Raw genomic sequence first — 25,088 nt, 5'->3', positions numbered from 1 at the left:
AAATCACGTAATACGCCTAAGATAGTTAGGGTGTTACAGTTTGTGAAGAAATGAAACTTATTATTCATTTGTTATAGGTGGTGTGCTGTCAATACAGTGTTTGTGTGGTCCCAATATCACAGATTATTGTTAGGATTTTATTGATTGTGTAATGATTAATTTGTTATTCATTGTAAAAAGGTCTAGGTCATTATTTGTACGGTACAGAATCTTTTGTCTATAAATACAAAGCAGCAGCCAATGATTTAGTGTGCTGAGATTTATTCCTTTTGTCTCTCTTCTGTTATACCTCTATTTTTCTCTGCTCTGTTTCTCTGATTTCAAACTTGGTATCAGAGCTTTTCTACACCGGTGGTGTACCGTTCAGTGAACTATGGCAGAGCAAACTCCAGTTCATGGTGAACAAGGTTCTACAGCAAGAAGTGTGACCAGTGGAGTAGCCCAGATCTCAGCCCCAACGAGTATCGTCGGACCTCATGTAGGTAGCACTCTAACTCAGCCTTTTGCTTTGAAATTGGACAGGAACAACTATACGCTATGGAAGACGATGGTGTCAGCGATAGTTCGTGGCCATCGATTGGATGGGTATCTCAAAGGTACCAGGGTGAAGCCAATCGAGTTTCTGCCCTCAGATGCAACTTCAGGTGAAGATGCAGTGACTGTGAATCCAGAATTTGAAGCCTGGATAGTGAATGATCAGCTCCTTCTTGGCTGGTTATATGGTTCGATGACTGAAAGCATCGCCACTGAGGTTATGGGATGCGATTCAGCTGCTAGTTTATGGCAAGCGTTGGAAACTTTGTTTGGAGCTCATTCCCGTGTGAAGATGGATGACTATCGCACTAAGATACAGACATTCAGGAAAGGAACTCTATCTATGGCTGAGTATCTACGACAAAAACGACAGTGGGCTGATGTTTTGACACTTGCAGGTGACCCTTACCCAGACAAACAACTCGTCTCTAATGTTCTCTCGGGACTTGATATCGAATACCTCCCTATAGTGCTTCAAGTTGAAGCAAGGATCTCCACCACTTGGCAAGAACTTCAGGATATTCTCCTAACTTTCGACAGTAAGCTAGACAGGTTAACCACCTTGTCTGGGTCATCAAAAGTTCCTGTTTCTGGCTCTCCATCTGCCAATATTGCTGCTACCAGACCATCTGGTTTTTCAGGAAACAGACCTCAAAATAATGCTAATTATGGTCATGGAAATCGTGGAGGATCTAACCAAGCTAGAGGAGGCAGAGGACCTGGTCGATTTCGAGGCAGAGGAGGAAGAAATCAGAGTAATTCTAAACCTACTTGCCAGGTTTGTGGAAGATATGGGCACAGTGTAGCCTATTACTACAATCAATACGATGAAACATACATGGGTACTGACCCAAATGGATCCAATAATAGCAGCAAAGGACCTCAGAATAACAACAATGGGAACAATGGAGCTTCGGCTTTTATAGCTACTCCTGAGATGGTGGAAGACACAGCTTGGTATGTGGATTCTGGGGCCAGCAACCTCATAACAGCAGATCCAAACAACATGACTCACAAAACCGAATACAATGGTGAGGAGACATTGACTGTTGGTAATGGCAATAAACTTGAAATTGCTCATGTTGGTAAAAGCCTTTTACCCTCTACCAATAATAGTTCTTTAGTTCTCAATAATGTTCTGCATGTGCCAAAAATAACCAAGAACTTACTCAGCATTTCTAAACTTACCCATGACAATGATGTGTTTGTTGAATTTTTTGCTAAAAATTGTTTTGTGAAGGATCAAGCAACAAAGATGGTGCTCCTCCAAGGGACTCTTAAGGATGGATTGTATCAACTCCCAAACCAGCAAGAAGGTATTTCTCCTCATTTGAGTCATGTGGTTGAGTCTAAGTCTGTTACACCATATACTGGTGTAGTGTTTGTGTCCAAGAAAAATCAAGTTGTTACTTCAAATTTAGTTTCCCTAAAGGATAGATGGCATAAGCGTTTAGGTCATCCGTCCAATCGAGTCTTGAGTCATGTGTTGAGTCTTGCTAATGTAAAAACAGCCATGAATGAAAAGAATAGCTTCTGTGAAGCATGTCAATTTGGAAAATCTCATGCTCTTCCATTTAACTCTAATCCTAATCGTGCTAAACACATTTTAGACTTAATTCATACCGATGTATGGGGTCCTGCACCAATCACTTCCAGCAGCAACTATAAATTCTACATTCATTTTGTAGATGACCATAGTAGATATACTTGGATTTACCCTCTCAAAACCAAAGATGAAGCTCTTGCAGCCTTTGTCCAGTTCAAAACATTGGTTGAAAACCAATTTGATAGGAAAGTTAAAGCACTTAAGACAGATTGGGGAGGGGAATTTCAAGCATTCTCAAAATGTGTTATTGAGCATGGTATTGATTTTCAACATTCATGTCCACACACTTCTGCACAAAATGGTAGAGCCGAAAGAAAACATCGCCATATCGTTGAGATGGGCTTGACTCTTCTTGCTTAAGCTCACATGCCACTCAAATATTGGTGGGACTCATTTCAAACGGCTGTCTACTTAATTAATAGACTGCCTACACCAATTTTGAGAAACCAGTCACCATTTCAGCTTGTTCATCATAAGAAACCAGATTATAACTTCCTTAAAACCTTTGTAGTAGCATGCTACCCTTGCATAAGACCTTACCAAACTCATAAATTCTAATTTCACTCCGTAAAATGTGTGAATCTTGGATATAGTGATGCTCATAAAGGTTATAAGTGTCTTAGTTCTACGGGAAGAATGTACATATCTCGAAATGTCATCTTCAATGAAGATGAATTTCCTTTCAAATCGGGTTTCCTAAACAATTACCAATCTGAGCAATCTGTATGTGTTAGTGTTCCTTCATGGTCTACTCTGTTTCAGTCTCTTCAACACACACTCAAAAATTCCAAGTCCATTACCTTATCACAAGTCCCTGGAGAAGCACCTTCAGATGTTGCAGCTACTTCAATTGATCCTAATGATCAAAATATGGCCCAGGTAACAAACTCTGATCATCTCTCACCATCTTACATATCTCATGAAACCCATTTACATGATACAGAAACAAGTACAGGCACCATTTCAAGTAAAAATAACACCACAGAACCACATACGGCTGAACCAGACCACACTGCTCAACATAAACCAGCAACTGTGCAACCATCTCACCCTATGGTTACTCGATCCAAAGCTGAGATTTTCAAGCCCAAAGCCTACCTCGGTCAAGCACAATGGTCCTGGAAACATGATGAACCTGCCACTGTTGAAGAAGCCTTAAATCACCCTGGCTGGAACTCTGCTATGGGTGAAGAAATGACAGCATTGAAGAAAAACAAAACCTGGTACCTTGTTCCAAGACTTCCAGGCATGAATATTATCGGCAACAAGTGGATTTTCAGGGAGAAAAGGAATGCTGATGGTAGTTTGCAAAGACTCAAGGCACGACTTGTCGCAAAGGGCTTCAATCAACAACCCAGTATCGATTTTGGAGAAACTTACAGCCCAGTCATCAAAGCCTCTACACTGAGAATAATTTTGTCTATTGCTGTATCAAAGAATTGGGACATTAGACAGCTGGACATCAACAATGCGTTCTTGAATGGTACTCTACAAGAAGATGTTTATATGTCACAACCTCAAGGTTTTGAAGACCAAACTCAACCGAATGCTGTATGTAAATTAACCAAGTCTCTCTATGGGCTGAAGCAAGCCCCAAAGGCCTGGTATGAAAGATTGAAAAACAACACTGCTGGACTAGAAATTCAGTAACTCGAGGGCTGATTCATCTCTATTTTTCTACAAAAGTCCTGGTACGATTATCATGGTTCTAATCTATGTCGATGACATTATTATAACAGAAAACAAAGCTGCTACACTCAAAAGTTTCATTGACAAACTGAATAATCTCTTTGCTCTCAAAGACCTAGGACCGATTCACTTCTTTCTTGGAATTGAAGTACATAGAGATGATACAGGTCTGTACTTGAATCAAGGGAAATATGTCAAAGAACTTCTCACAAGAATTGGGATGATGCATCTCAAGCCATGTAATACACCCATGACAGTGGGTAAGCCGTTGTCTAAAGCTGATGGAGAACCACTTGCAAATCCATCAGAATACAGAAGCATCATAGGGGGGCTGCAATATTTAACACACACACGACCAGACCTGTCCTTTGCCGTAAACAAACTGAGTCAGTTCCTTCAATCTCCCACTACAGTCCACTGGAGTGCAGCCAAGAGAGTACTTCGATACTTAAAAGGCACAGCCTATCATGGTCCTCACATTAAACATTCCGATCGGCTATCCATCACAGGTTACTCTGATGCAGACTGGGCTTGTAGTCCAGATGATAGAAGGAGCCTTGCTGGATACTGTGTGTACCTTGGAGAAACACTTGTGTCTTGGTCTTCCAAAAAGCAATCAGTGATATCTCGTTCGAGTACGGAATCTGAGTACAGGGCTCTTGCTTAAGTTGCAGCTGAAATAACTTGGATACAAAGTTTGCTGAAAGAATTTGAATTTCCCTTACCATGCATCCCTGTTACTTGGTGTGACAACATGGGAGCAAGCGCCTTGGCTGCTAATCCAGTATATCATGCTCGGACAAAACACATAGAGTTGGATGTACACTTTGTGAGAGATAAGGTGATCAACAAGAAAATTGAAGTTAGATATGTTCCTTCAAGTGATCAAACTGCTGACTGCTTGACAAAGAGTTTGACAGCATATAGGTTTCATTTCCTAATTGACAAACTTGGGGTTGTAGAAACTCCCTCAAGTTTGAGATGGGCTGTGAAGAAATGAAACTTATTATTCATTTGTTATAGGTGGTGTGCTGTCAATACAGTGTTTGTGTGGTCCCAATATAACAGATTATTGTTAGGATTTTATTGATTGTGTAATAATTAATTTGTTATTCATTGTAAAAAGGTCTAGGTCATTATTTGTACGGTACAGAATCTTTTGTCTATAAATACAAAGCAGCAGCCAATGATTTAGTGTGCTGAGATTTATTCCTTTTGTCTCTCTTCTGTTATACCTCTATTTTTCTCTGCTCTGTTTCTCTGATTTCAAACTCTGTTTACTTCCTCGTCTAGAATCGCTACAATGCAGCAGAAATAAGACCATGATTATTATCTCGATTGGAAGTAGAGGGTTATATTCCAACCCTGTCCAGCTCGTGAAAGTTCTGTATAATCAGTGGATGCTGATATATATATCAAAAAGAATTTGGAATCTAGGTTTTCAACTTCTGGTATTACTAATTATACAAAACTTACTGGAAGTTCGGTATAATTAGTAATACTAAAAGTTGGAAACCTAGACTCCATATTCTTTTTTATATATGTAATAGCATCAAGGCCACTGATTATACAGAACTTACCGGAAGTTCTGTAGAATTATGTAGAATCAGTGGCCTTGATGCTGTTATGTATATATATATATCAAAATGAATCTGAAATCTAAAATTTAACTTCTGGTATTACTAATTATACAGAGACAGTACTCATCCATACTATATGTATAAAACAAGAAATGGTAATGTAATGAATGATTATATACAAATTCATCTTTCAAAAACATAACTTATATATATTAAGCAAACCTCACTTGTGGCGGAAAAATACCATTACCAACATGGAAAAAAAAAAAGAAAAGAAAGAAAAAAAAAACAAAAACTAATAATATTTCAGATAGGGTTTCTTTTTCTTACATAAAAGGTAATTACTACTAATTAGTAAACTAGTTCATATTTTGTTTCTTAATATGGTAGTAGTAAATAATGATAAAAAACCGAGTTTTTGCAAATGTCAGTTGTATATACGAAAATATAAAAACTGTAAGCGTTTGCAGCAGCAGAAAGTAATTCTGCTACAACAAAACTGAACAGGCAGAATATAAAATATTTGCAGAAAAATAAATAACTTGACACAAGAGATTTGTACGTGGTATCAGTGTTCTCCCGAACACTCCTAGTCCACGGGGCCACGCCCAGAGAATGAAATCAATTAATAAAGTATCAAAATTACAAAGACAATTGACTTAAACAAGTTTAGACTCCCTCTAAAGTATTGCCGCAATCCTTTGTAATCCACTTTATGAATCTGACTTCTTGAAACACCTTCAAGCCCGAACTCCCTTCGTCTTTGAAGTGTGAGTGCTTACTTCCTCCCGAAGTAAGGCTTCAACAAGTCTTCTCCCGAAGACCAAGTGCTTACTTCCTCCCGAAGTAAGGCTTCAACAAGTCTTCTCCCGAAGACCAAGTGCTTACTTCCTCCCGAAGTAAGGCTTTATCAAGTCTTCTCCCGAAGACCAATCTCTTGTTCAGTCAAGTAGTTCTTCACAACCTCTAGGATAGAGTAAGAACAGAAATAGAACAACTAGAACCTAGGTGAACAACTAGGCTCTCACAAAACAAAGAAAGACTCTCTTCTCTCAAAAGATAAATGTAGAAAATGAATAATGGAAGAGGTAATTCGAATGGTTGCTCTCTAGGCTCTATTTATAGATCATAGAAACCAAAGAGGCAACCACAAGTTCGAATTAGCAGCTATACAAAAACTTTCCAAAAACAAACACGATCTGCTACATCAGATTCGGTTGCTGACGAAGCAGATCTGCCCAGAAACGGGAAACTTACTAAAATCGGGTCCGATCTTCTTTCAAAGCTTGATTCCTGCCAAAAACAGATTAGATATTCTGATTGTATCAAGATACAATCGAAATTAAAAAGGAAAAGGCAATAATCAAAGTTTCCCTTAAAAGGACAACTTTCCAAAAGAGAATTTCTTCTCTTTTGAGAAGTTTTCAACAAAGGAAAGTTCAGCTGAAAGTGCAACTTTCCAAACAAGGAAAATGGCAACTTATAACCGAATAAAAGAGGTAAGATTTCGAAAATGAATGCATAGCAATCTTACCATAAAAAGGAAAAATTATTTTGTCACCTAATTTGCCAAAAAAGGACTTTACAATCTCCCCCTTTGGCACTTTAGATGAACAAAATAATTTTTTCCATAAAGTACCTGCAATGCAAAGTTAGCAAGAGCAAAAAATACTACTCCCCCTGAGCAACACAATCGAATATCACAATAAAAACAAAGAGCATGCTAACTTTAAATAAAGAGAAACATTAAGTTCACAAGTACTAACAAACCACAACTCCCCCTGAAAAAGAGGGTCCAGAGTTTGGCAACAAATCAAAAAATAAATATCTCTCCCCCTTTTTGTTTATCGGAGTGCCAAAGTAAACAAAGAACAAAAATAGACCAAAGTTTAAGTAAAAAGAAACAAACTAAACACTTTAATTTTTGGAGAGTTTAATCAAGGTGGTCAGTTGCCTGGACATGTCAAGCTGGACATCAGCCATTGCTTCAAGACGAGTGTACACATTCTGAAGTTCAGACTTGACTTCCAGGAGCTCTGCAAAGAAGCGAGCCTCGAACTTGCACCACAGGCGGAAGAAGCAAAGCACTCGCCCTTTGGCCGTTTTTGGAACCCACCATCAAAGTATTCAGAAGGTTGGAATGTGGGACCAGTGATGGGAGGCTCAAGAGTTTCATGTTCTTGGGCCACATTCTTCTGGGAAGATAAAACCTTATAGATGAGATTTGGAAATACAAGTTTGAAGGTTGGCTTTTTACCTCTTCGAAAGGAGACAATCTGGTTGAGAATATGAGAGGCTAGATCAATGGAAGTTCCAGAGGAGATGCGGTATAGGAGTGTAGCCACTTCTTGAGACACCACGGTCTTGTTCGAATTTGGAACCCAATTGCTTAGTGCAAACCGCATAAGGGAAGCATGAGCAAAAGTGAGGTGAGTAATTCGAAGACTCTCCCCTGTTTTCAATTCTGAACGAGCTCCAGTGAGTTCAGAGTGCATCAAGTCACGATCCATGGACATCACAGCATTGGAGACATTCTCAGGTAATTGCAGAGCCTGAGCAATGTCCTTTTCAGAAAATGAGAACCAGTGACCTCTAACATACACTCTTCTATACAGTCTAGAGTTCTCATCAAGGAAATCATCAGTAAGATTAGCATAAAACTCTTTAACAATGTTAGCAATGAATCCAATAAAACCAGTAAGAGTGTGTTCCCATTGATGAAATTGAATGAACTTCACAATACCATATACACGATGGGCATGCAAATCATAATTCCTCTCACTTTCAAACTTACGAGTTGCATAAAGATTCCAGTCACGCTCATTGTCTCGATAGTAAAAAGTTGGACAGCCAGAGATAGAGGAAGGGATATTACCAGATGGAGGATCTTCCATGGGGCCGCTTGCCTTTGGCGACGGCGGAGGCCTTTCTTTGCGAAGCGAGTTTTGAACGAGGAGGCTCTGGCTCGAGTTCTGTGTCTTCACTGTCCTTCTCAGTATGCAGAGATACTGATTTGTCTGAAGAGACTTCCATTGGATCCTCTTCTTCTGAACTGGAACTCGAGGAAGCCGAGGGAGGATTCGTCTTGAGTTTCTTCTTGGCTGGAGGAGCAGTCTTCTCTCGAGATTGAGAGGCTTGAAGTTCTTTCTCAGCCGAGGCTTGCTGGGCTCGAGTTCGAGTGGAAGGGCCTGTTGGAGTGGTGCCAGCCATTGATGCAGCAGGAGGAGGAACAACCAATGGAGGAGGAGATTCCTTCGAGGATTCAGAAGAGGAAGTCCAGGTGCGATAGGGCCTTACAGATTTGCGAGCAACTTGCTTGGGTGGACGTTTTGACTTCACGGCTTGAGATTCACGCTGGGGAAGCGATGAATCTCCAGGCTTTGCAACAGCAGGAGGAGGAACTGAGGCAGCAGGGGGTGCACTAGAAGGAGTTGGGACGGTTTCTTCTAATTTTTTTGAGTGCCCTAGATTCTTGGTTCTCACCATTTTGAAACTGAAAGAGAAGATGAATAGTGTTTGACAGAGAAACAAGAAAGGGGGTTCGGGTAGGTGGTGAAATAAGTGACAAAATTTGGTTTATATAACCTTGGAATCAAAACAAGAAAAAGGAAACCAAGTTTGAAAATTCAAAATGAAACCGCCAGCCCATGAACCAAAAGAGGAAACCGCCCACTTCTCAACTCCTTTCCCCTTTCCTTTTTTTTTTTAAAAAAAAATAAAAGGAAACTAGAAATGCCAACAAATTTTTCCAAAAATAATGCAATCTTTCAAGAATAAAGACACATTACCATATAAAGATTAATCTTTACTTGGAAAAATATCATAATAAATCAAAGAAAGAATGAATGTTGATACTTACCATTTATGCACAAGATTTTCCTTGACCCATGAAGCAAGTCACACGCCTCCCTCTTTTTTTTTTTTATTTTTTTTTTATTTTAAAATAAAACCGAAACTAAAAAAATAATGTGTACAGTGAGTATATGTGATTCGAATCAAGCAGAGAAATCAAATATCATTGACAATTGACAAAGTAGATTACATGTTATGCTTTCAAGGAAAATAACTAATTAGAATCTCATGAGATGATCATACTTAATTGATGTTGAGGAAAAAGATATGCATGTTACTGAGAATTGTGAACCAGGATTATTACTTTAATTTTAATAGAGGAGACTTACAGAGTTGACCACACTTGTCAGACATAAGTGTGTGCAGTGAAAATAGGATCATTGTCCTTGGCATGATTTTTCTTTTTCGCCTTTTTCAAATTGATCCCGCAACTGGATGCTTTCACACCATACTGAAGGTAGCCCTTTTCTATGGTAGTGCATCCTCATCATAGTTGCTAATTACAATGTTCCAGCTTACTCATCAGATGGCTTTCACACTTCAGTATGGGTAGCTCTATTCCAGCAAGGGGCCTGACAAGCATGAAACAAAAATTGTTCAACTCTGTATAAGAACATTATTTAATCCCAGACACAAATAAAGAGTAACATGAATCTTTTAACACAACATCACAAAGTATGATCAGACAGAGATCCTAACTAATTATATTCCAAAAGCATAAACATGATTTGTCAAAAACAATGATAGAAGAATTAGAGCTAGAGAAGAATCACACAACACTATTGTACACGAATGATGAACAGATAAAATTAAACAATGCAAACTCCCAAAGACTTTCTGAGGGAGTCAAAGCGACTTGCATCTAGGGCCTTTGTGAAAATATCAGCTAATTGTTTTTCAGTATCAACATATTCTAATTGCAATGATTTATTTTCAACAAGTTCCCTAATAAAGTGGTGTCTTATATCAATGTGCTTTGTTCTAGAGTGTTGAACAGGATTTTTGGAAATATTTATGGCACTAGTATTGTCACAAAAAATAGTCAAAACACCCAAATCAAACCCATAATCAATCAACATTTGTTTCAACCACAATAGTTGAGTGCAACAACTGCCAGCAGCTATGTACTCAGCTTCGGCAGTGGATAAGGAGATGGAATTCTGTTTCTTGCTATGCCAAGATACAAGATTATTCCCAAGGAAGAAACACCCTCCACTTGTGCTCTTTCGATCATCAGCATTTCCTGCCCAATCTGCATCACTAAAACAAGCAAGATTTGAATTGGTATCTTTCGAGTACCAAATTCCATAATCGAGTGCTATTAACATATCTAATAATCCTTTTTACGAACTCGATACATGAGATTCCATAGGATTACTTTGATATCTAGCACACACTCCCACACTGTAACATATATCGTGGCGACTAGCGTTAAATACAAAAGACTTCCAATCATGCTACGATAGAGTGTAGTGTCTACCTTTACTCCATTCTCATCTTTTGTTAATTTCAGAGTGGTGCTCATAGGAGTACTTACCTGCTTAGCCGATTCAAGGCCAAATTTCTTGACAAGGTTCTTAGCATACTTGCTTTGAGATACAAATGTACCTCCTTCCATTTGTCTCACTTGAAGACCAAGAAAGAAATTAAGCTCACCAACCATGCTCATTTCAAATTCACTTTTCATTTGATCAACAAATACCTGCACTTCATGGTTAGATGTAGACCCAAAAACTATATCATCAACATAAATTTGAGCAATGATAAAATCAGATTTTATATGTTTGATGAAAAGAGTTTTATCCACACTACCTCTGTGATAGCCATGAGAAAGTAAAAATTGAGTCAACCTTTCATACCAAGCTCGAGGAGCTTGTTTCAGACCATACAAAGCTTTTTCAAGTTTGTATACATGGTCTGGAAATTGAGGATCTTCGAATCCTTTTGGTTGCTCAACATAAACTTCCTCATTCAAAATACCATTAAGGAAGGCAGATTTCACATCCATTTGAAACAATTTAATATTGAGAATACAAGCAATACATAAAAGTAAACGAATTGATTCTAATCTTGCAACAGGAGCAAAAGTTTCATCAAAATCAATACCTTCTACCTGAGTGTACCCTTGTGCCACCAAACGAGCCTTGTTTCTTACAATTGTACCGAACTCATCACTTTTATTTTTAAACAACCACTTTGTTCCAATAACATTTATACCTTTTGGTCTTCGGACCAAAATCCATACCTTGTTGCGAACAAATTGGTTGAGTTCCTCTTGCATTGCATTGAGCCATTCCTCAAAGGTCATGGCTTCCTTCACATTTTTCGGTTCATATTGAGAAACAAAGCAAAGAAAGCTGATTAAATTAATATACCTTCTGCGAGTTACCATGCTTTCTTCAGGATTTCCAAGGATGAGATCTTTTGGATGATTCAGTTTGACTCTGGTGCTTGGTTCTTTCTGAATAGAGTCAGTGATGATGTTTGGATGAGTCAAGATAGGCGGTTCTGGTTCTCCAGTTTCAGTTGCAGCAGCAGATTCGTCATTTGCAGCATCAGCAATGGGTTCCGCCGCATCAGATCTCGCCGTTACAACTTTTGGAGGAGTATCCATGAGACTATCTATCTTGGCTTCTGTGGAAAATTCTGAAAAATCTCTAAAATCATCAACAACCACATTAGCTGATTCCAAAACAGTTTGAGTTCTCATGTTATAAACACGATAAGCTCTACTGTTTAAGGAATATCCAATAAACACACCAACATCACTTTTTGCATCAAATTTACCAATATGCTCACGATCTCTATAGACATAACACACACATCCAAAAACATGAAAATGACTTACATTGGGGCGCTTACCTTTCCAGATTTCATAAGATGTTTTTGAGGTACATGGACGAATAAACACTCGTTTATTATGTAGCAAGCTGTGTTAATAGCTTCAGCCCATAATCGCTTAGTCAACTTCTTGCTATTTAACATCACTCTTGCCATTTCCTGTAAAGTTCGATTCTTTCTCTCAACAACTCCATTTTGTTGAGGAGTTTTGGGAGCTGAAAATTCATGAGTTATACCTGTAGACTTGCAAAAATCATCATACACAGAATTTTCAAACTCCTTACCATGATCACTTCGAATTCGAACAATTTTTCCAATATTACAACCTTTCTCAACTCTTAATCTCAGACAAAGAGTTTTAAAGGCATCAAAAGTGTCAGATTTTTCTCTTAAAAAATCTACCCAAGTAAAACGAGAGAAATCATCAACACACACAAAGATATATCGTTTACCATTCAAACTTTCAACTTGTATTGGACCCATTAGATCCATGTGAAGCAATTCCAATACCTTTGAGGTATTGATATCAGACACAGGCTTGTGAGTGATTTTTAATTGCTTCCCAAGTTGACACGGTTCACACTTACCTTCACTTTCCTTACCAAGCTTGGGAAGACCTCGAACAATACCTGCATTTGACAATTTTTTCAGGTTTTTAAAATTAATATGCCCAAGCTTGGCATGCCACAGATCTGTGGTGTTGTTGATAGCTGAGTGACAAGTAAACACAGGGGTTAGAGTGTAACAGTTATCATTGGATCGAAATCCTTGCAAGATACATTCATTGTCATCATTCATAACATAACAATGATTACTATCAAAAGAAACAAGAAACCCTTGATCACGGATTTGACTGATGCTAAGTAAATTAGCCCTCGATCCTTCAACTAACATCACATTTTTCAGTCTAGGTAACCCTTCAAAATTTAGAGTTCCCATACCAACAACTTTTCCAGATAAGCCATTACCAAAAGTGACTTCTCCACATTGCATAGGTCGAATGTTAGTCAAAAAATCCTTGTCACCTGTCATATGTCTAGAGCAACCACTGTCAAAATACCACATTTGAGATGCAAATAGCTTTATCGAAAAACCAGCTAGACACTTCTTTTTCACCCATATTTGTTTCAAACCTTTATGTTTCTTTTGAGATTTTTTCAAATTATCAAAATAATTTGTTTTAAACAGGTTGTTCAATGTGAAACATTTAGGTCTGATATGTCCTTTTCTACAACAAAAATGACAAATGGGAACAAATCTTTTTACCTGAGATTTTACCTTTTTCGAAAATCCTGGAGATTTTGCAGCATCAGAAGCTGTTCTTGCTGCCACAGGCTGTGAAACTGTTACAGTAGAGTTTGTAGCCTCACGGTGATTCGTTGGAACACTAGATTTTACAAACTTCGTGACTCCAGAACTTTCCATTCCATTAGAACCAAGGCCTGCAAAACCTCTCGACTCCGCATTCCGAGCTTTTTCAAAAATAAGATCCAGGATTAAGCATTTGAACATTTTTCTTAAAGTTTTCAAGTTCCTTCTTCAATAGAGAGATTTTTTCATCTTTATCACAAACACTTGTCTCATATTCTTTTATTTTCAACTCACACATTTCAATCTGATGTGACAATTTTTTATTCAATTTATTCAACTCTCTATTTTCAGAAGCAACCTGAATCCATTTTTCATACATGACTTTGTATGATTCAGCAAGAGATTCTTCACAGATTTCAGACTCATCTGAATCTGATTCCTCTTGTTTGGTGGTATTATTCAGACATACCAATCTATCTTTCACCTGTGAATCACACAACACATTAGTCATAACGAGAGGTTAGGGCAACATTTTCGATAATATCTTCATCACTTTCGGTTTCATCATCACTCCAAGTGACATTGAAACTTTTCTTATTCTTTTTCAAAGTGTTTGCACACTCAGATTGAATATGCCCAAAACCTTCACATTCCCTGCACTGAATTCCCTTTTTGTTAGAGACAGGAGGTTTAATGAAAGTATTACCTTTTGAACCTTTCGAAATATTCTTTTTATTTCCCATCTTTTTCATATATTTCTGAAAATTCTTAGTTAATAAAGCAATCTCATCATCACATTCACTATCAGAATTTTCATTATCAGCAACTTTCAAAGCAATACTTTTACCTTTATCAGCAATGGATTTGGGTTTGTCCTTTTGTTTAATCTGTTGATTTAATTCAAAAGTACGTAAGGAACCCATCAATTCTTCCACTTTCATAGTGCTAAAATCTTTAGCTTCCTCCATTGCCAAAAGTTTCGTATCAAACCTTTCTGGAAGAACTCTAACAATTTTTCTCACAAGAACAGAGTCATCAAGCTTTTCTCCAAGAGCAAAATATTCATTAGCAATGTCAGATAATTTTTCATAGAATTCAGTTAAAGTTTCATTATCAGACATTCTAAGCTCATCAAATTTAGTTTGAAGCATGATAAATCTAGATCTTTTCACATCAAAAGTTCCTTCAAACTGAGTTTGAAGGATCTCCCAAGCTTCCTTAGCAGAAACACAAGATGATATAAGTTTAATGTAACCCTCACCTACACCATTAAAGATAGCATGCAAGGCTTTGCTATTGTAGGCAGAAAGTTTATCATCTTCAATAGACCATTCCAGTTCAGATTTTATAGTAGTATTACCTGAAGGATCTGTCTCAACTGGAGGAGACCAACCTGATAGAACCATTCTCCACGCCTTCTCATCTTGAGATTTGATGAAGGCCCTCATTCTAACTTTCCAATAAGGATAGTTAGAGTCATTAAGCAACGGTGGTCTAGAAATAGAACTTCCTTCTGCAAAAAATGACATTCTAACAAAAACGTTATAGGACCACACTAAGAGTTTAGTGTCCCGCTCTGATACCAATTGAAAAACCGAGTTTTTGCAAATGTCAGTTGTATATACGAAAATATAAAAACTGTAAGCGTTTGCAGCAGCAGAAAGTAATTCTGCTACAACAAAACTGAACAGGCAGAATATAAAATATTTGCAGAAAAATAAATAACTTGACACAAGAGATTTGTACGTGGTATCAGTGTTCTCCCGAACACTCCTAGTCCACGGGGCCACGCCCAGAGAATGAAATCAATTAATAAAGTATCAAAATTACAAAGACAATTGACTTAAACAAGTTTAGACTCCCTCTAAAGTATTGCCGCAATCCTTTGTAATCCACTTTATGAATCTGACTTCTTGAAACACCTTCAAGCCCGAACTCCCTTCGTCTTTGAAGTGTGAGTGCTTACTTCCTCCCGAAGTAAGGCTTCAACAAGTCTTCTCCCGAAGACCAAGTGCTTACTTCCTCCCGAAGTAAGGCTTCAACAAGTCTTCTCCCGAAGACCAAGTGCTTACTTCCTCCCGAAGTAAGGCTTTATCAAGTCTTCTCCCGAAGACCAATCTCTTGTTCAGTCAAGTAGTTCTTCACAACCTCTAGGATAGAGTAAGAACAGAAATAGAACAACTAGAACCTAGGTGAACAACTAGGCTCTCACAAAACAAAGAAAGACTCTCTTCTCTCAAAAGATAAATGTAGAAAATGAATAATGGAAGAGGTAATTCGAATGGTTGCTCTCTAGGCTCTATTTATAGATCATAGAAACCAAAGAGGCAACCACAAGTTCGAATTAGCAGCTATACAAAAACTTTCCAAAAACAAACACGATCTGCTACATCAGATTCGGTTGCTGACGAAGCAGATCTGCCCAGAAACGGGAAACTTACTAAAATCGGGTCCGATCTTCTTTCAAAGCTTGATTCCTGCCAAAAACAGATTAGATATTCTGATTGTATCAAGATACAATCGAAATTAAAAAGGAAAAGGCAATAATCAAAGTTTCCCTTAAAAGGACAACTTTCCAAAAGAGAATTTCTTCTCTTTTGAGAAGTTTTCAACAAAGGAAAGTTCAGCTGAAAGTGCAACTTTCCAAACAAGGAAAATGGCAACTTATAACCGAATAAAAGAGGTAAGATTTCGAAAATGAATGCATAGCAATCTTACCATAAAAAGGAAAAATTATTTTGTCACCTAATTTGCCAAAAAAGGACTTTACAAATGAAGAGAGTCCAATTGTGGACGATTTGCAGTGTGTACGCAAGCCAAATGAGCACCAATAAACTCATTCCAAAGACAAGATTTCCCTCCATCAACTTATATAACATAGTAACAGCCGCCCAACTGTTTACTTCCTCGTCTAGGATCACTACAATGCAGCATAAATAAGACCATGATTATTATCTCGATTGGAAGCAAAGGATTATATTCCACCCCTGTCTAGCTCGCGAACGTGATAGTTGACTGAACAAGACCTAGGCAATCGCTAAATAGTTTCAACAGTGTGTTGACCAAAAAGTTGGCAAAGAAGAATGGAAATACCTGCACCTTCATGACCACTACCCCTGTTCCGATTGGTTACTCTCATTCCACTCTCGTGAATAACCCATGTCGCTTTTACTGCTGAAAGTAGCCCTACAAATTTGATGAACTGGTCATTCTCAAAGATCATCAATGAGCCCACATCGCCATGCACGAAGGCTACATCCGGGAACTGATTAGGAACTGGCACTAAAGAAAGTAAGGTCATGAATGGAGCAGAGTAGAAGAATATCAGGGCTAATGCAATGGAGATTATTAGCACCATCAGGAGCAAGAGTAGCATCTAGCTCCCAAACCACTGAAAATTCAGACGAGAAGGCATGGTTGTTGAGAGATGAGTGACTGAGAGAGAAATAGAAAAGCTATAATAAGCTTAATACAAAGATACTGAGAGACAATGGATTTATTCCCTAATCGTTACACAATAACAGAATAGAAAATGGGAAATACAGCACCACAGTCACACTTATCACTCTAACATATGCCACATTCAATAACAAATTTACTTAAGAATTGTATATTATATGTCTATATTTAGACAATCAATTGAGAACAAAGGTATATAAATTAATCTTATTTTGTTGTCACTATACCGAGTAACATATATAAATATATATATTTATATTTATATAAAAGTCAATCAAAGGAAAAAGGTAAACAAGATATACATATATACATACACAATTAGGCCATACATTTTTCAAATATAGGCTAGCTGAAAAACAGTAAGCATGTATGCCAACTGAACATAAATAAAAATTCACTCCCTTAATCATGGAATATGATTATGGGAGGGAGTAAGAGGAGAGAATGGTCTAAGTAAAATCATGAAAGAGCAGATGAATTTTTCACTTTATTGAAATACTATTGGCAAAAATTTCAGCCTCTTTTCATGGATTTACTTACACTCAAGCTATTGAAGGTTCTATCATCTTGATGTCTCGATCCAATTGTAAAAAATTTCCAAAGTATCTATCAACAAATGTCCTAAATACCTTCTATATTTACATCCTAAACTAAAACTGCTCTTGTAATTCCAACAGATAGAGACAGAGTAGAAGATAAATATGAGTAAAGTAAAGGACACAATGGGAGAACGACTATGAGCTCATAACATACATTTTCCACAACAGTTAGAAGAAAATACTCAATTAGTATTAAGATCACAAATTGTAGGAAATAAAGCATGCCCAAAATGCCCCTACATCAACACCACAAAGTACAAAAAACCAAGGTCAAAATAGACCTTCCCCCTCTTGTGTGGATCAAGAGTGCCTTTCCCAAAACACAGCCGTTTTGATGGCTTTAAAAGACTCTTATTTTTTGGCTGAAACCCTAGCATGTTGGGTTTTATGCCCTAAATAAAAACATTTCAATATAATCAGATTTACTTATTAATAAAGATCAGAAATAACATTTTATGTTGCATGGTTCACATGATTTATTTCATGATTATATATAATGTATGAATTCTATTTAAGTCCAGAACATATGAATTTGTTAATGATTATAGTGTTGTCAGCACAGTGGAATATAATCTTAATTATATGTTCGAAAGTTTATTCCCTGATTTTTCAGTTCACTGGATTTAGACTGACATGATAATCCACAATAAGTATTCTTACACCTTGGATAAGTGTTATGTCCTTTCCAGGGCATTGGCAAAGTTTACCAGTATCGGATGTATGGAGTATACATCGGAAGGGACCGATATTGAACTTTGATTAGATATATTAAAACTTACCGTAATATCTATTCAATTCAATATCACATGGTGATCCTAGATCAAATGATCTTAATCCTGATATGGTTAGGTTCGATCTCAAGAGTATTATACATGTTCTTTGATTTGTTAGTTAAGCCTACTTTTGGGTTAGGGTGATACGTACATTTTGGGAACATGATAGTATAATTGAGTGGGAGCGCTAACATAAATATGGAGTCTATAACTTCTATAGGAATTTAGAAGTGAAACGATGATATCCTTCGAGCTTGGCTAAACAGAGATAAATGGTGGAGATCTCATTTCACTTTGCTGAAATATCATTCATAAGGAGCTAAGTGTTTTAAGGATAAAATACATTGAAGGTGTAACGGTAATTTAGTGCCTATTCAATGTAGATCATCTATTAGAGGGTCATTGATCATATTAGGGTTATAACAATGGATAACTAATAGCGTATCTATATTGTAGAACATATAGAGCGTTCTATATAACTGAGAGTGCAATTCCAAGTTCTAAGTGTGGATTCAATAAGGAATTAATAAGTTAGGGAATTTACTTGATAAATTCGGTTTGACTTATTGGAAACTCGGTTTATATAGGCCCATGGTGCCCATACTAGTGTTGGAAATTATTTTACCAGGATCTTAGATCTACTCACAAGTATGTTGATTAACACCCTAAATATGAACTTTCTAAAACGATGAAATAATTTAACGTCCTCGCTTCAAGCCTCCATTGGGTCCTCACACCCACGGAATGAATGGCTCTTATACACGAGTACGCCACTATGGCTGCTTCCTGGATTGATGACTGACCCTACAGACCAACACGAGTGTTTCCAGCATGCTTTGTCCTCACTCGCACGCTTCCTGGGAAAACTTCCCAGGAGGTCACCCATCCTGAAATTACTCCCAAGTCAAGCTCGCTTAACTGTGGAGTTCTTTCGAGATAGGCTACCGAAAAACAAGATGCACCTTGTTGATATAGGTAGTACCAATCAATCCATTTAAGCTCTCTTCAACTATGCAGTCCCATACCCACACAGTCTCATAATCATCCCACTTGACCTTCCCCAGGCGATGTGGGATTGCACAGCTTACCCGGTGTTTCCCCTTACGGATCCCGGGACTACTGACTGTCACAATCACCCCCCCTTATGGGGTCCGACGTCCTCGTCGACCACACTTCCGGCTGGGTCAAGGCTCTGATACCATTTTTAACGTCCTCGCTTCAAGCCTCCATTGGGTCCTCACACCCACGGAATGAATGGCTCTTATACACGAGTACGCCACTCTGGCTGCTTCCTGGATTGATGACTGACCCTACAGACCAACACGAGTGTTTCCAGCATGCTTTGTCCTCACTCGCACGCTTCCTGGGAAAACTTCCCAGGAGGTCACCCATCCTGAAATTACTCCCAAGTCAAGCTCGCTTAACTGTGGAGTTCTTTCGAGATAGGCTACCGAAAAACAAGATGCACCTTGTTGATATAGGTAGTACCAATCAATCCATTTAAGCTCTCTTCAACTATGCAGTCCCATACCCACACAGTCTCATAATCATCCCACTTGACCTTCCCCAGGCGATGTGGGATTGCACAGCTTACCCGGTGTTTCCCCTTACGGATCCGGGACTACTGACTGTCACAAATAAACACATATAAAGTTTAGGAAACCTTACATTGGGTGCAGCGGAATCAAATGACTCATTCCGTTCAGATATCTAGCCCTTGATTCCTTTCTGTAGCAGAGCATTATTAATATCTGAACCTGGATCTCTTTCTCTGAATCTTTGATGCTGAAACTCCTTCTTGCTGAAAGTCTTTCTTCACGATCTTCCTCACTATGATTGAGGTATCACTTGCTGTGTGTGGGCACTATTCTCACACTAAGAATTTCAAAATTCAAGAGGGAAGAAAGAGAGAGGGAGTGGTCGGCCAGATAGGGAGAGAGAAGGCTCAGGTTTTTCTTTGAAGGAAAAATAGAAAATTTAAGTGTAAATTTCCTGAAGCCTTCACTATCTATTTATAGCATTCCACTAGGGTTAGGTTTGAATTATTTGGCATTAAAATAATGAAAATATCATAGGGAAAATCCTACATAAGTGGCCGGCCATGCAAGGTGGATTTGGGCCTCACTTTTTGTAATTTTGAGTTTTATCTTTTCTGCATCTGATTTTCTCAAAAACGCCAATTTTCTAATTCAACCATTTAAATGACAATTCTAACTATTTAATAACTATAAATAATTATTAAATAATATTGTCATTTATCATATTTATTAATTGAATCATACAAAGTATCATAATTAACAAATATGCCCCTAAAACTCTTTCTTTACAATTTCGCCCTTACTTAGTGAAAAAATTCACAAATAGACATAGTCTAATTTGAGAATTATAATTGATTAATCAAAACCAATTATATGAGTCTTACAAGCAATATTATCTCAACTAGTGCGGGGACCATGGGTCTATATAACCGAGCTTCCAATAAGTAGATCAAGAATTTCTTACTAAAATTCACTGACTTATTAATTCTTCGTTGAATCCACGCATAGAACTTAGAATTGCACTCTCAGTATATAGAATGTTCTATATGTTCCACCATATAGACACATCATTAGTTATCCATTGTTATAATCCTAATTTGATCAATGATCCTCTATATGAATGATCTACACTGTAAAGGGATTAGATTACCGTTACACCCTACAATGTATTTAATCCTTAAAACACTTAACCCCGTATAAATGATATTTCAGCTTATGTGAAATGAGATCTCCACCATTTATTTTCGTTTGGTCAAGCTCGAAGGAGATCATCATTTACTTACTATTCGCCAGATAGAAGCTATAGATTCCATGTTTATGTTAGCGCTCCCACTCAATTGCACTACCGTGTTCCCAAAATGTACGTATCACCCTGACCTAAAAGTAGGCTTAACTAACAAATCAAAGAACACGAATAGCCTCTCGAGATTGAGCCTAATCATAACAGGATTAAGATCATTTGATCTAGGATCAACTAGGCGATATTGACTTGAATAAATATTACGGTAAGTTTAATAAATCTAAGTCAAAGTTCAATATCGGTCCCTTCCGATGCATACTCCATGCATCCAACCTGACCTTTACTTTAACCAATGCTCTAGAAAGAACATAGCACTTCTCCAAATGCAAGTAAACTCTGTTGTAGATTATCATATCAGTAAAACCCTGTGTCTAATAAATCTAGGAAACTTTATTCACATAGTCATGTTTACTTTCCAATGTGTTGACAGCACAATAAACAGGATCAACTATGTGAAAATGGTTTCAGATGAATTTATACATTATGTACATATAATCATGAAATAAATCATGTGAACCATGCAACATTAAATGTTATTGCTGATCTATATTAATAAGTAAATCTGATTATATTGAAATGAGTTTTATTTAGGGCATAAAACCCAACAACTAGTTGAGACCATACTGCTTGTAAGACTCAGTTAATTGATTTTGATTAATCAATTATAATTCTAAAGTTAGACTATGTCTACTTTATGAATTTTCACTAAGCAAGAGCGAAATTGTAAAGAAAAGAGATTCTAGGTTTATTTATTAATTAAGAGACTTTACATGTCTAAATTAATAAATATATTAAATGGTAATATTATTTAATAATTAATTTTTAGTTATTAAATAATTAGAATTGGCATTTAAATGGTTAAATTAGAAAATTAGCTTTTTTGAGAAAATGAGATTGAAAAATGACAAAATGGGAAAGTTGCAAAGTGAGGCCCATTTCCCTTATATGGTCGACCACTATGCAAAGGGTTTACCATTTTATTTTTTCATTATTTTAATGTCATACAATTCTAACCTAAACATAGAGGGCATTCTATAAATAGAAAGTGTTGGCTTCAGGAAACTATGCAATGCATCTTATTCTTTTTCAGAGAAAAACCTAAGTCTCCTAGCTGCTACTCTCTCTTCTCTTTTCTTCTCTTCAATTTCGAAATACCCTAGTGATAGAGTAGTGCCCATACACATCAAGTGGTATCTCAATCATAGTGTGGAAGATTGTGAAGAATCCAATCAACAAGAAGGAGAATCACCATCAAAGGAAGGAGAGAAAGAGATCCAAGTTCAGATCTTGGTGATGCTCTGCTACAGAAAGAAATCAAGGGCTAGAGATCTGAATGGGAGGAGTCATTATATTCCGCTGCACCCAATGTAAGGTTTTCTAACTTTATATGTGTTTATTTTATTGTTTTAGAATTCATATTAGGATGTTAATGAAACATACATGGTAGTAAATCTAGATCTTGGTAAAATATTTCCAACATAGCAGCCTCCACAATCACTTCTCCTTCTCTTCATACCCTTCTGGTTGGGCCATGTATATTTCTTCTTCCGATTCCCCGTGGAGAAAGACAGTGGTAACATCCATCTGATCTATCTCCATGTCAAACTATGTAGCTAAGCTTAGGACCACTCTAATCGTTTTATGCTTCACCACTGGAGAGAAAATCTCATTGAAATTGATACCATCCTTTTGTGTGAAGCCTTTAGCGACTAGCCTAGCCTTGTACCTTATAGGCTCATCTTTAGATCTTCCTTCCTTGTGCTTGAACAACCACTTGTAAGATACAATACTTTTACCCTCGAGTCTTGGTACCACAATCCAAGTCTTATTCTTCTTGAGAGACCCCATCTCCTCATCCATGGCTTTATTCCATTCCTTAGAGTTCTTTCCATTAGTTGCCTCATTATAAGTCTTCGGTTCCATATCATCCATTTCTAAATCTGTTAAAAGAGCATAAGCCAATTATTCACTCCAAATGTTGTAGTTGTAATTCTGATTAGGCTTCGGAGTCCTCTTAGTCCTATCCCTTGTCAACTGATAGTTTGTAAGGTCCTCTTCGGTGTCTTCATCCCTGATCTCTTGTTGAGCATCAGTTCCTCCCCCTTGACCATTGTTCACGTGCTGCTGGTTTTGGTTTGGTTCCACCTGAACCATTCCTAGTGTGTCTCCATTTTGTTCCACTTGATTCGAACCTGTTTTAACTTCTAGGTTTGTACCTGCAGGGTTAGTATCTTCCATTCTTGCACTAGACTTTTCATTAGGTAAACAAGGAAAAATATTTTCATAGAATATAACATCTCTACTATCGTAGTTTTAAATCCCCTTTTTTCATTTACTCAAAGTCTATACCCTTTTACCCTTTCAGGGTACCTTAAGAAAACACACTTTAAAACCCTAGGTTCAAGTTTTCCTATACTTTGATGTGCATAAGCAGCACATCTAAAAACTTTTAAATGAGAAAGGTTTGGAGGTTTACCTAACCATTTCTCCTCGGGAGGTTCACCTTCAGTTGCTCTTGATGGGCTTCTATTGATTAGGTGAACTGCTGTCAAGGCAGCTTCTCCCCAAAATCCTTGAGATAACCTGACTGAAGTAGCATACATCTCACTTTGTTCAGTATGGTGCGGTTCATTCTTTCAGCCACCCCGTTTTGTTGAGGTGTAATCCTCACTGTTCTATGTCGTTGCAAGCCATTTTCTTTACAGTAGAGGTCAAATTCATTATTACAGAATTCTAAACCATTATCAATTCTTAAAGTTTTCAGCTTTTCATTAGTTAAGTTTTCAACCAATAATTTCCAATGTTTGAATTTTGTAAAAGCATCATTTTTATTCTTAAGTAGATATATCCATACTTTTCTAGAATAATCATCCACAATAGATAAAAAAAAATAAGAACAGCCACCATGTGTACTAATTTTCTCAGGACCTCATAGGTCAGAGTGTACATACTCAAGTATTTTTTTAGAGTTGTGAGTACCTGTTGTGAACTTTAACCTGTGATGCTTTCCAAGTATGCAGTGTTCACAAAAATCTAGTTTAGTCACTTTATCCTTACTCAACAGTTGTTGCTCACTCATGAGTTGTAAGGCTCGCTCACTTATATGCCCTAATGTTTTGTGCCATAGAGTAGCTATTTCATCTTCTTTGTCGTTGTGAGTTGTGATGTTACAACTTGAAATAGGAGAGCCTTATAGGTAGTAAAGTCCACCATTTTTTATTCCTTTCATGATTGTTAGTGCTCCTTTACTAAACTTCATATGACCTGCCTCTACCTTACTCACAACACCCAAATCATCAACCACACTAATAGAAATTAGGTTTCTAGAGAGATTAGGCACATACCTCACTACTGTTAGGGTTCTTATTATCCCATCATACATTTTGAATCTGATTGATCCCGACCCTTTAATCTTACCTTGTGCAAAAATCGAAATAACAATTACCGTAAAAAAATATTTAGGTATTTATTTACAACCTAAAATTAAACTAAAGTATTTATGCGTAAATTACTTAAAATAAAAATATTATTTTAGAAAGGATCAATGAGGAAAAATCAACTTTTAATTTAAGTAAGATTAAAAATTGAGATTTTTATACCACATTGAAATTTTTAACTTTTTTTCTTTTATTCTGTGGGGCGATTTTTTTTTTCAAAAATACTGTGTACTGTTTTTCCTCAGTTATTTTTTAGTTGTTCCACTGTTAGTTTAATTATTATGTTTTATTATTTTACGGTTGTTTTATAAAAAGATAATATTTTTGTAAAAAATTCCGTGTGGTAATAAAATTGTAAATTTTTATTCAAAATCTAATATTTTTGTAAAAATTCCTAAAAATTTGGATGATTAAAAATAAATATACAATTCATGTATAGTTAATTGTTCTAAATTTCTAATAAATATACAAATAAATACTCAATATCTCATTCGTGGTGGAAAAGTTTCATCCCGTCCCAGTTCTCGTGCCCCTTGCGATTGAGAGAAAGAGAGAGAGAAGAAGTTTGA

At 37.0% G+C, this 25,088-nt stretch overlaps 1 protein-coding gene across 1 annotated transcript; it reads left to right on the top strand.

Moving 5' to 3' along the window:
- Positions 1–3,842: 3,842 nt before the first annotated feature.
- Positions 3,843–4,496, top strand: LOC133036744 (uncharacterized mitochondrial protein AtMg00810-like). The gene has a single exon (XM_061113474.1). The coding sequence runs from the start codon at positions 3,843–3,845 to the stop codon at positions 4,494–4,496; it is 654 nt and encodes a 217-aa protein (XP_060969457.1).
- Positions 4,497–25,088: the final 20,592 nt, after the last annotated feature.

This window comes from Cannabis sativa, chromosome 4 (genome assembly GCF_029168945.1).
Source record: "Cannabis sativa cultivar Pink pepper isolate KNU-18-1 chromosome 4, ASM2916894v1, whole genome shotgun sequence".
NCBI classification, from domain to species: Eukaryota; Viridiplantae; Streptophyta; class Magnoliopsida; order Rosales; family Cannabaceae; genus Cannabis; species Cannabis sativa.
The sequence above is the reverse complement of the archived record's forward strand: the minus strand, read 5'-3'. Positions and strand labels throughout refer to the sequence as shown.